Genomic DNA, 13,515 nt, shown 5'->3' with positions numbered 1-13,515 from the left:
AAAATGTACAATGTAAATCTTTTTTTCTTACTTGAAAGAATAAACATAGTAAGTGCTCAGTTTCAACCCCTCTGTGTGACACCAGCTGGTTGTTCTGCAGTTCAGGTCTGACACTAATCACCTGGCATTAGCACAGACACCACAGGTAAAGGACAGAGTCCTCCCCAAGACTGTCCCTACTTCAGATGACAGGTGCACGTCTCATGGGGTCCTCCTGCCACTGACTGACTGGCTACGTGTTTGGTGCTTTTCGTGACCTCAGGTTCAGTAGTTCTGATAATTTGCTCTAATAACTCAAAGAACTCAGGCAGGCTCTATTTTCATACTTATGATTATAGTTGTATTATAGAGGATTCAAATGATGAAGAACAGTCCAATGGTAAGATGCTTAGGACCAATTCAGAAAGAGACTACAGAGCTTTTGTGTCTTTCCCTTGTAGAATCAGTACACATCACTCTCCCAGCCAGCACATCAGTGTGTTCACTAACAAGGAATCTCCGGCAAGCCTCAGTGTCCAGAGTTTTTATTGGGGTTTTATTGCTTGGGGAGGATTGTTTGAATCATTGACTGCATTATTAAACTCAATGTCTAGGCACCCTCCCCTTCCAGGAGGTCAGGTAGCTAGAAGTTCCACACCACTAATCACGTGGTTGGTTTTTCTGATGATCAGGCTTCATCCTCAAGCTATCTTGGGGGGCCCACAATGAGCAAACTCATTAGCATAACAAAGACACTCCTATCAGGAATTTCCAAGGGTTTTAGGAGCCCCATTCCAGGAACCGAGGATAAAGACCAGACAAATTCTTCATTATATCACAGTGAATAACTGTAAATTCTGTTAGGGGAGATCAGCATTTGGCTCAGTGGTTAAAACCCTTAAAAAGATAATTGGGTTGCCTGCATCTTGTATCGTATTAGAGTGCCCAGGTTTGAGTCACAGCTCTGTTCTAGATTCCAGCTTTTCGCTAATGTAGATCCCGGGAGGCAGTGGGTGTTGCTTCAGGTAGTTGAGTCCCTGCCATCCACATGGAAGACCTGGATTCATTTCCTTGCTCCTGGCTTTGGTTTGGCCCAGTGCTGACTGATGTGGGCATTTGTAAAGTTAACCAGTGAATGGGAGATTTCTCTTTGTTTTTGTTTCTCTGTCTCTCTGCCTTTCAAGTAAATGACAAACGTAAATGGATATAAATTCTTTTAGGAAAAAAGTATATACAAAAGATAATTCAATGGCTGGCACCATGGCACAATAGGTTAATCCTCTGCCTGATGCACCAGCATCCCATTTGGGTGCTGGTTCTAGTCCTGGCTGCTCCTCTTCTGATCCAGCTCCCTGCTATGGCCTGGGAAAGCAGTAGAAGATGGCCCAAGTCCTTGGGCACCTGCACCCACGTGGGAGACCCGGAAGAAGCTCCTGGCTCCTGGCTTTGGATTGGCACAGCTCCGGCCATTGCAGCCATTTGGGGAGTGAACCAAAGGAAGGAAGGCTTTTCTCTCTGTCTCTCCCTCTCACTGTCTGTAACTCTGCCTCTCAAATAAATAAATAAAATCTTAAAACAAAAGCTAATTCAGAATGTTCTTGGAAAATGCAATTTTTGAAATCCATGCATACAAGGGGTTTTCCAAACATCATGAAAAATGCATATTGTGAGTGAACTATGCGTGGATTTCAAGTGTTTGCACTAAAATAACTATCTTTAATTCCACTTCCCTGAACTATTTTGAAGTATCCATGTATTTAGGTACAAAATATAAAGGTAACAACTAACATTAGAAACATGGTTTATAACTAGGGAAGTAAATTGTGGAAACAGACAATATGGAAAACATTTTCCTCCAGCAGACAAAAGAATAGGCTGAAGTAGAAAATAGAAGCTGCTGGTAAATAGAAGCCAGCAAATGAGATAATGAAGAGGTGCAGTTGTAATAAAAACACATGTAACTGTACTTATGTTATTTATTAAAAGTTAGGAGTTAACGAATTCAATTTTTAAAAATGCAGCTACAGACTGTTAAAAGAATATGTAGAAAGATTTAAAATAGAATGAGATATAATTAAGAAAATATTAACCAAGTGGAAGCTAATATAAAAATGTTAGCATGAGACCAATTTTAAATTAAAACAATACAAAACACATTATTTTGGTTTAGCAGAACTACAACAAAATGATTGAAAGAATGATTCACTAATCATATTCAATAATCATCAACTTGTATATTCCTAACAAATAGTCTCAAAATATATAAAGAACTAAACTGTCAGATTATAAAAAGTAATGTAAAAATCATTAGTGGGACATTTGAATTAACATCTTTCACACTCCAAAGTGAAGTATAAGAAACGTTTAATAAATATAGAGACTTAACAAAGTGTACAAGTTTGAACATGTATGTGAGCACACATGCATGTTCCTGTTAACAAAGAGTACATATTTTCAAGTACACATGTATACAAAAATGTGAACAAAATTTTTCCATTTACTAAGCAATGGATATTTTATATTCATAGATTTTGAAATATCAGTATTATCAGATGATAGCCTTTGACATCTGTGTAATTAGAGTAATTGGTTTCACTTTACTTGAAAGAGAGAGAAGGGGAGGGAGGAAAGGAGGAAAGGAGAGAGAGAGAGAGAGAGAGAGAGAGAATGAACCAATGTTTGATTTGCTGGTTCACTACTCAAATGCTTGCAACATCCTGGGCTGGGCCAGGAGCTTAGAACCCAATCTGAGTCTTGTACATGGGTGGCAGGAACCCTAACACTTGAACCATCACCTGCTGCCCCCCAGGATGCACATTAGCAGGAAAATGGATTGGAAGTGGAGCTAGCTAGGACCTGAACCAGGCACTCCAATATAGGATACAGTGTCTCACGCAACATTTTCACCATTGAGCCAAACACCCACCCTCACATCTGTATAATGAGAAATCAACAATACAGGGTTCTTTTGTGTCTTGGAGGAAAGACTTCTATCAACTTAGATTCAAACAGGCTGTAAATTAGTTGACAATTTAGTAGGAGAAAAATTTGTTATGCATGCACATAGAAGAATATAGGGAACAGATCCTGAGATAGTTAGGGGTAGGGGCTTTATTATCTCTTAATAAGGGAGGATTTTAGTATGGAAAGGGTGCAAAGTCCTGATAAGGCATGTTTTACAGTAATGCTTTTTGTATTGTCCTGGTGTTCAAGGTTGTTTATTTCCCTGACTGGAAATTTCAGGAGTTGTGGAGGGGAGTAGGAGCTGCAGCTGTGAAGCTTTGCTTCATTTGGTGTCAGAGAAAATCCCATGCCTGTCTCTAGATCCTGGCTCTAGCAGATCTGTCTAGAAAACAGATGTGGCTTCTTGTGGCTTCTTGTGCACTGAGAATAAAATCAGAATTCCTTGTCTGCAAGACTCCACATATCTCACCAAAAATCTCATCATTTGAGGTGCTTAGGCCTTTTCTCAGGTACTTGGTAGGCCAATTGTTTTTTCTCCCTTTCGAGCCTCTGCTCATTCTATCCCTTCTGCCAGAATTGTTGTCCCTTGGCTCTTCCATCCTTCAGGTCACAGCAGCACCTCTTCAGTTGAAGACCTCCTGATTGCTTTCATCTCAGTATGTCACATTTTGTATGCATGGGTTTAAGTGTTTATTACTTACTCTGTCTTCTCTTTAGATTGTCAGTGAATGCAGAATATTGTCTTTCTTTTGGTTGTACTATCAATCTGCAGCTGCAGTTCTCATTGTCACACCCACACTCACTCTCCTTTATAACTGTGCACCTGCTAAGCTTTCAACTGCTAACATTTTCTTTTTTACTTCCTCAAGCAAAGGTTTCCTTCTTTGATGAGTTTAATGAGAGAGAGAGAGAGAGAGAGAGAGAGAGAGAGAGAGAGAATCTCAGCTGATCACTGACAAGAACTAGTGTACAAATTTCAGGCTCCCACTATATTATCTGCCTCATAACACATCTTTTATTGCTTAATTGTCTCTCCATTTTTTCCCGCTTCCTAACAAGTATTTTCTATACCTCCTAAGAAAACTACATATACCCAAATCTTTGTTTGGGGCAATGCTTCTGACATTTATTGGATGGGTGGATAAATGAATGGATGGACGGATGAGTGGATGGGTTGATGGATAGATGGGTGCTGGGTAGATGGATGGTGGATAAATTAAGAAGTTACAAAGCAGAATTAAAGGTTAGATGGGGTGTGAGGCTTCAGTCTATCAAGAACAAAGTGAATTGTGGCTAGCTGACTCACAAGAAGCAAGCTTTGGGTTTAGGTGTGTTTACAGGGAATTTAATGTAGAGTTCCTGAAAGCTAAGGTTTTCTTTTGACCTGATGTCTACTTCTTGATTTTATTGATGCTCAGCTTAGGTGTAGTTTTTGCTTTTATTGTTTTATTACACTATTTACCTGAAGTATTAAAGTATGCCATTTAAATAAATAAAAAAGTTCTGTATGAATGCTATTCAGTTTAAGTGAGGTTAACTTTCCAAATAATCACCTTTCAGAAATATTTCTGGAGGTGAGAACTGAGCTGTAAGTGAAATCAGATAGTGAGATTTAGAGCCAAGGAAAGCTGTGCTAACACAAAGGGACTGCAGTCCCCGGGAGTGATGCAGTTGATAGTGTGGGAAGAACTAGATGCTTACCAGTGCTGTCGTCAGTATTATAACTGTGTCACTGGACAAGGTCACAGAGTTCCTGGTCCAGAACCCATTTCCATTTTCAGCAGAGAGTGTGTATGTAGGCTAAGCAGACTGTGGGCTTCCTGAAGGCATAGTGAATCATCAGTGTCTGACTTGTAAGTGACCTTGGATCCATGAAAACTGTGAATGCTTGGCCCAGCTTGATAATAAATATTGTTTTCAAATTCAAGATGATTGATATAGGCTAATAAATCACTTATCACTAAGTAAAATATTCCTCAAATTACCAGATTATTAAAAAATGAATTCTGACACTCTATCAGTATAATTTATCCCTATGCATTAAAAAAATAAAGATAATGTATCTAATGCTGTAAATCTGTATAAAATTTCTGTACGGAAATATTAATGTAATGATGCTGGTTGAAAAATGTTTGTGTTTAAACAAGCATTAAACATGAAACCCAATGAAACATGCAGGTGGAAAACATTGTTCTGAAATAATTTCCAGTAAAAACTTAACTTCTTTCTGATGAATTTGCTTGTTTTTTGTTTATGGATATAGAGAATCCTGTGTTTCTATTTCTTTTTGTATTTTGGCTATAAAAGAGATCAGAACCTAATTTGTAGCTGAAGTTTTCTAATCATGTGGAAACTTAAAGACTTTTATTCCTGTCTTTTAAATTTCTCTATTCTGACTCTTCTTTCCCTGGTTCTAGATTTTTTAAAAAAACATTTAATTTCCACTTGACATGTAGTAATTGTACATATTTATAGGACCTGAATTTTTTAATATATTATCTATATTTTTCTCTTACATTATGTATGTATTTTCATAAGCTGTCACAACCTATTTTTTTTTTTGAAAATGGAGAAGTAAATGCTTCATGCTTCATATTTAAGACATTTGTATTTTTAATCAAATTGCTGCTCTTTTCTTTTTCAAGGCCAAATGTTTGTGAGGAACAGCAACTGACCATGGTGGGACTTCCATATCCCTGTGTGCAGGCATTCAGGCACACCATCAAGCTCTGGAAACAGGGTTGTGCTGGCCCAAGATGGTGTGTGGGTTATGAAACAAGGTAAGGATGCTTCTGTTATTCCTTGTGGTTATTCAAAATCAAAGCCAGGGTGGGCACTGAAAGCACAGTTAAGCCGTGCCTGGGACACCTGCATCTCACACAGGAGTTTTTGGTTCAAGTCCTGGCTCTAGTCCAGATTGCAGCTTCCTGCTTATGCACATCTTGGAAAGCAGCAGATGTTGGTTTCCTGTTATGCACGTGGAAGACCTGGATGGAGTTCCGGGTTCCTGGCTTTGGCCTGGGTCAGCCCTGGCTGTTGTGGACACTTGGTGAGTGGACCAGCAGGGGATTGGAGCTCTCTCTGTGTTTCTCTGCCCTACGAATAAATAAAATAAATAAGTAAAAAAATTTTGAAAAATATCAAAGCCAGAAATCTCAACTGCACCTCAGTATTTCATCCAATAAATGTCAGAATTAACCACTAATGAGCAAGCATAAAGTGTGCCAACTGGGAATTTTCGGAGTGATGGGTTTTTCTTCAGAGATGTGATATACTGTTACTTTGCTTTAGGCCTCATTTATGTGTGAAGTATTTTGGGTTGGATGCCACTAATTTTACCTCATGACCTGATACACCATTGAAAGCTGAAGATCAAAAACCTGACAGAAACAAGCAATATTGTGTTGGTTTGCTAAATTTAGCACGACTTGGATACAGAAGCTGTGCAGTCGTGAGCCAATGCCTGACCTGCCCTCCGTACTCTCGTCACACTTTGAATCCTAGAGCTTCTTTAACTTTAGCATGGCCTTTGAATTAGGATTAACTCGGCAGGCTGGAAGAGGAGAGAAAAAGCAAGTATCCACAATGCTTTCTAGGAGTTAAGGCTACATGCAGGCTTTTATTTTTTTAAGTTTTAAAATAGTTTTACAAAATACCTAAAAATCTCTTGGTACAAATAGTTGCTGAGGATTTAGTTTATGAAAATGAATCAACTGTACTGACATCATAAATAAGAGTGTCAATTGTTAAATCAACAACAGAAGTCACTGTGCACTTACTCCCCATGTAGGATCTCTGTCCTTAATGTGTTGGACTATGGGAATTAATGGTAAAACTAGTCTTCAAACAGTACTTTATACTTTGTGTTTCTGTGTGGGTGCAAACTGTTGAAACTTAGTATATACTAAGTTGATCTTCTGTATATAAAGATAATTAAGAATGAATCTTAATGAAGAATGAGATGGGAGAGGGCATAGGAAATGGGATGGTTTGCTGGTGGGAGGATGGTTATGGGGGAGAAAATCTGCTATAATCCAAAAGTTGTACTTTCGAAATTTATGTTTATTAAATAAAAGTCTTTTTTTTTTTTTTTTAAAGAAAATGAATCAACTGGATCTGAGTCCAGGATACTGCACATTAGAAAAATATGGTCTCAGGTTAATAAAGTATTTACCATTATTACTACTACTGTTGCCAAGGGAAACCTGGAGATATTTATAAATAACTGGGTTTGCCATTCAATAGACATATTACGACACTGATAATATAGGGCCAAATATTATAAGACTAAATAACTTGTAATTATGGTATACATATATTCTCTGTGTGTTTAATCTTCAGATAAATAGTGGTATTTTTCTATATTTTGGGCTTAATCTTAGGGCATTTAAATAATGTTTAAATCAGAAATCTTTCCCTAGCTCTTACTTGCTGTGTGGCCTTAGGCAAAGTTCCTACATTTCTCTATGCCTTAATCTGAAAAATTACTACAAGAATAGCATATATAAACATAATGAGGATTAACTGAAAATTTATTTAACACATGTGGCACAATGCTTAGTACACAGTAAGTACTCAGTATGTATTAGCAAAATGCTGTAGCAGGAAAATTTATTAATTTTTAAGATTTTTAAATGATACATATTTTTAATTTTAATATTTAAAAATTATGCATATTTGTGGGTGCCATGTGATGTTTTGATACACATACATTCTATAATATGCAATTCAAGGTAACCATATCTGTATCCTCAAATGTCCATCATTTCTGTGTGATGAAAACTTTCAAAACCCTTTCTTCTAGATTTTAAAAAACAATACAGTAGATGATTATTACCTATAGTCACCTTACTGTGTCCTGTCTACTGTTTAGTACCTCTTAAAATCAATATGGGATAGAAACCATATTTATAGGGTATGTGATTTGCCCAATAGAGTGCTTAAACAATTTTTTTAAGATTTATTTATTTATTTGAAAGGCAGAGGCAAAGAGGTAGGGGGAAAGAGAGAGAGAGAGAGAGAGTCTTCCATCTGCTGTTTCACTCCCCAAATGGCTGCAACAGTTGGAGCTGGGCCAATCCAAAGCCAGGAGCCAGGAACTTCCTCCAGGTCTCCCACATGGGTGCAGGGTCCCAAGGACTTGGGCCAACCTCCACTGCTTTCTCAGGCCACAGCAGAGAGCTGGATCAGAAGTGGAGCAACTGGGACTCCAAGCAGTACTCAGATGGGATGCCAGCATTGCAGGCTGCAGCCCCACCCGCTATGCCACAGCGTCAGCCCCAGGAGTCCTTGTTTTGAAAATGGCTTTTATTTTATTTATTTATTTATTTATTTTGACAGGCAGAGTGGACAGTGAGAGAGAGAGACAGAGAGAAAGGTCTTCCTTTGCCGTTGGTTCACCCTCCAATGGCCGCCGTGACCGGCGCGCTGCAGCCGGCGCACTGCGCTGATCCAAAGGCGGGAGCCAATGCACTCCCGGACCACAGAAGAGAGCTGGCCTGAAATAGGGCAACCAGAACAGAATCCGACGCCCCGATCGGGACTAGAACCCGTTGTGCTGGCGCCGCAGGCAGAGAATTAGGCTATTGAGCCGCGGCGCCGGCCGAAAATGGCTTTTTTTTTTTTTTTTAAGGTTTTCTGTACTTCTCCCATGATATTCAACTATTACAATTATCAACCTGAACCAGAATGTCTTTCACCTTTTAGTTAGTCAGTCATTTTTTCAAAAAAACAAATATGGATAAGCAAAATAGGCTTATAATTATATCCTCGAAAGCTTAGTTTTACACGGGCCATGTGTGGCTCTGGGTTTGGAGTGGCAGCAATTATCGAATATGTATGTTTGTCATCTTTACCAAACTTATATCCTTATGTTAAGATACAATTCTAGGTGGTGAGTAATTGTCATAAAATGGACTAGACAGCAGGTCCTACTGTGACAGAAGAGAAAGAGCCATGCACTTTGGTGTAGTGGGGAGGGACAAGTTGAAGGAGTGGAAATTGAAATTGATCTTGAATAAAGAAGGGGATTTGGGTTGGGAATATGGGAGGGGCATGTAAAAAAGGGAGAATATGTTAGTACTCTTGGGATAAGGGACAAATATGACATTGATTTGACAGGAGGGAAATAGCCTTCCCCATTTCTGCTGGTCTAATAGATCAGCATAAATAGTGCAGTGCTTTCAACCTTATGTTCATTATTTTCCTCCACAGGAAGCTTCTACAACTTTTTCTTCCCCGTAATTGTCCCCTCTCTCATGAAATTTTAACACTGTGCATATACTTTATATTTAGTTATATATTGTGCTCCTTTGTAGGGCAACATACCATTTTGTCAGCCAAGATTCTTTTCATACCACCTCTCTTAAGAGCTATTTTGTCACCTCCTTGTGGGTTATATCACTATGATTAAGAATGTGTGCTCTAGTGGGAATTAATATATTGGAGCATCAGCATCAAGTTGAAAAGTATGTATCTTATTGTCCTTAAGGATTTCATTATCCTCTTTATAATCTTGGATTTCATTTTTATTGGCATGAGTGGTCCTGAGATATGTATGTTACCATAGGACTTGGAGTCTCTCTTAGTGTTTATTAACACACACACATATACACACACACACACACATCTATTGAACTATCTGTCAGGATTTGAATTGGAGGGAGACAATTTAGTGAGTTGGAGGTGGCAACTTTCTTGTAAGAGAAAACACTGTCTTTTCCTGATCCAGATTCCTGTGTTTGTAGGACCCGGTACTATACCACCTACAGACAGGTGTACAGCATGGAGCAGCGGACAGTCTACAGGTGCTGTCCTGGTTGGAGACAGCGGGATAACGAACCGGGCTGCCTGCACTGTAAGTTATAATTCTTCCTGTCTCACTCTCTGCCATGGAAGGAAGGATTTTGATCTGATTTTTGACTTCAGTCCTATCGTGGCTGTCAAGCTTACGGCATCTTTATAATCACCACAGCTTCAGAGCATCTCTTTGTACTCAAAATTCACACATGACATGTGCTAAACTGCACAAAAAGCCTTCCTGTTAAGCGTTTCTAATGATAGGTCACGACTGAGGGCCCATGGAAGTGCTGCTTTATATTCTGACTCTTTATTTAAAAGACAGTCGATTTAAAGCCAGACAGGTTCCACCTTGACTTCCATCTCTCTCTTCTGTTTGCCCCTTTTCCATATCATCAAATTTGTAATCCACAGTTGATTCAAAAGTCCAGAGGGAAATCACCACACTAAATCTAAATGGGATTTCTCAACCTGTGCTTGTCATGATTAATTGCAGAACTCTAGAGGCAGTTTACTTTTTAAGATGAGGTGTGCAGTCCTCTTAGAAACCTCTGGCGAGACCCTTTGGAGTGTGTTTGACAGCACTCAGGCTGCAGAACTAATGGCATTATATAGTGTATTCACGCCAGGAGAAATGGTTCCGTTTAGTGACTCCTTTGCCTATATTATGTGTTTATGGTTATTGCGAAGTCAGTTAAAATGCTTCAGTGTGTTGCAATCAATGCAGCACCAGAGCACAACAATTCATCTCTCTGGCTACTGGGTACCTAAGGGAGTTTGTCGTCATCCTGCTTCCTTCCCCAGTGTACTTTCTGCTCTTGAAGTTGCCGCAGGCATAGCATTGAGTGGTGCACCAAGGGCCATGCCCATTTACATGAAGTGCTAAGAACCTGCAGCTGAGGGGCAGGAATAGGGAGGAGGAAGGTGTTAGGCTCAGTAAAAACACCTGCCCCGTGCCTTCTCCCCGGTGTTAGAACCTCCTGGAATGACTTTCAGATCAATGCTTTATTGTTATTTGACACCTGACACAGTCTTTTCCTTTTGGTAAATCTTAGTATTTTTTCTTTTTATTTATTTATTTATTTGTTTGTTTTTGGGGTTGTTTTGACCGTGGGGTATCTTTAGACCAATCCTTCTCGCATTTGAATGTGAGTATAGGTCACCTGGTTGGTGTCTTGTTGAAATGTGGATTCTGATTCAGAAGGTCTGGGACAGGCCTAGGAATCTGCATTTCCACAGTTTCCATGTGATGCAGTTGCTCCCCTACACAGAGTTCTATAGACTTCATTTAAATAGGCAGGCCTGAAATCTGCTGTGGAAGGGCTTGTGGAAATTTTTGGATTATGTTACATTAGCAACATGGTTGCACTGATGGTTTTCTTTCATTCTCTCAAATCCATTCTCCCACCCTCTCACCCATCTTACTTTTAGCTAGCTCTGCAGCAGGAACTCCCTTCAATGGAAGGAAATGCCCAGATGGTGAAACCAAGCAGAACCAGTGTTCAGAGGGATTTCATGGACCCCACTGTCAATACGGTGAGTTACCAACAAGACCATTTTATTATGATTTGGAGCTGTCTGCTTTGCTTTTAGGGGCCAGCCAATTTTGTTGATTCAGGTTAATGGCAGGGTTAACCCTCCAGGGATTGGTAAACATTTAAAATGAGCCACTAAGCAAAAACCTACAACCTACAGTGTAACCAGTATCACAAAATATGCTTTGTAGTTTAGTTTTAATTATTCACAATAAGAGTTGAGAGGGTAGCAGTTAGTACAAAATAGTCCATTTTGTAAAGGAAATGGCAGCTTAATAAGAAAACCTCATACTGACCTCACATGTTAAATCTTTCCCAAAGTCATGCTTTGAAACTGCTGGTACAATATTTTATGGTATCTGTATGCTTCATGAATGAACAAAGTAGGATTAACAGGAATTTATTGTGATGTGATATTTACTACTTTCATGCCCTGTGCTTAAAAAAAAGCCACCAACACTCCACAACACTTGCATTATTCTCAAGGTTTCAATGTTTGCTAAACTACTTTTTGTCAATTTGGGAGGTGCATATTTGAGATGTTTCTTGTGCAGGAAAATTTCAGATTGGCCAATGAGTGATCTTTTACTGCAACTGCCATGAGATCTGGTGACTTCAGAAGAATTTGTCTTGTCTTGATGATCTGATTCTAATCTCCAAAGATTATGAATGCATTTGAATTTATCTTTTCAGTGTAAGAAAAAAACAAGCAAAACCCATCATATAGAAGTTAAATAGATGTCAAAAGCTACCAAAATATTGCATTATTGTCTCTCACTGCAATGTTTGCCTTGTCATATCTATTATTTGGACCTTTGTCAATGAAATTAGAAGGCTTTTTAGGGCTCACCACTTATGCCCATTTGTCTCCTCTGCCCTTGACCTAAGGTTAAGGTCATGTTTTTCATGGGTCATCTCTGAACTATTCTTCATGCAAATTAACCCTGATACTCTTTTAAGGGTTTTTTGATTTTTTTGTTAAAATTGTGAATTAAAAATAAGGTTGATTTTTAGTCCCAATTCATTCTTGGATTATAGAATATTGGTTCTGAAACAGAGGTCAGTGGATACTTTGAACTGTAGAGTGTGTCTTCAACTGTTTTCAGAAGCTGACGGAAGTCATATGTTGATCCATGATAACAACTTATTTGCTTCTAAATAAATTATTTCAACTATATATGCAATGCTAGTTTATTCATCTTGGTAAGTAAATGTGATGGAAAATTACATATGCCATTGATTCATTAAAGTTTTTAAAATTAATTATGACTTCATAAATTCATTTGTTTTGATTTAGAAAATCTTGTAAAACTTCAAGTCTTCGAGGGGAAAGGTAATTAAGCGAATATAGTAATAATATTGGCTTAGAAATTTTACTTGTGTTAATTGCTTTATTTTCTACATTGGTACTTGGATATTTTGATTGATCTAGCTTCTTAATTTTATATGCACACATAATTAAAATGCCTTCTGAAAATCAAGAAGCTAGATTTCTTGTTTTTCAATTTTGCATTGGTGAACATACTGGATTATTTTAAACATAGAAATAATGTGTCTTTTCCACAAGTTTGTTCAGTATCAAAGTTCCAGAGCTCATGAGAAAAAACCAGCCATACAAAATGCCTTTCAGAAGTCTGCTTTGCATTTTTCTTTCTTTTATTAATGTTTACATTTTTTAAGATTTATTACTTGTTTATTTGAGAGGTAGAGTTACAGATAAAGAGAGGGACAGAGAGAAAGATATTCCTCTGCTGGTTCACTCCTCAAATGGCCACGAAGGCCAGAGCTGAGCTGATCCAAAACCAGGAGCCAGGAGCTTCTTCCAGGTCTCCCACTTGGGTGTAGGGGCCCAAGCATTTGGGACATCTTCTATTGCTGTCCCAGGTCATAAGAGAGAGCTGAATTGGAAGAGGAGCAGCTGGGACATGAACCACTGCTAATGTGGGATGCTGGCTTCACAGGCAGGGGCTTAGCCTATTCTGCCGTAGTGCCAGCTCCTGCCTAGAATTTTTCAGCATTGTTGTCCATCTTTCAGTTTCATACAATATATTCTCTCAGTATAAAATTCTTGTTGAATTTAAAAAGAAATTGATGAACCCTGAAGGATTCAGAAGTAGGAGTTCAGACATTTCCTACGTGGTATTGCATTTCATCTAGCAAAATGAGATGTCACCAAACTATGTGAATTTAAGAAAGTATGATGATGAAGGGATATTGAAGACTGCCAAGGAGCGCAAAC

At 38.6% G+C, this 13,515-nt stretch overlaps 1 protein-coding gene across 4 annotated transcripts in view; it reads left to right on the top strand.

Moving 5' to 3' along the window:
• Positions 1 to 13,515, top strand: part of LOC108175368 (EGF-like and EMI domain-containing protein 1) — a 707,491-nt gene that overhangs the window by 55,717 nt on the left and 638,259 nt on the right. For 2 of the 4 annotated variants that reach the window (XM_070072572.1, XM_070072574.1), the window contains exons 2-4: positions 5,589 to 5,723; positions 9,690 to 9,799; positions 11,177 to 11,277. In XM_070072572.1, the coding sequence (XP_069928673.1) occupies positions 5,620 to 5,723; positions 9,690 to 9,799; positions 11,177 to 11,277 (315 nt within the window). In that variant the 5' untranslated portion in view covers positions 5,589 to 5,619. Of the gene's footprint in view, positions 1 to 5,585; positions 5,724 to 9,689; positions 9,800 to 11,172; positions 11,278 to 13,515 lie in introns of those variants that run through there. The other 2 variants (XM_051818765.2, XM_051818766.2) reach the window with 2 other exon arrangements.

Source organism: Oryctolagus cuniculus, chromosome 4 (genome assembly GCF_964237555.1).
Source record: "Oryctolagus cuniculus chromosome 4, mOryCun1.1, whole genome shotgun sequence".
NCBI lineage: Eukaryota > Metazoa > Chordata > Mammalia > Lagomorpha > Leporidae > Oryctolagus > Oryctolagus cuniculus.
The sequence above is the reverse complement of the archived record's forward strand: the minus strand, read 5'-3'. Positions and strand labels throughout refer to the sequence as shown.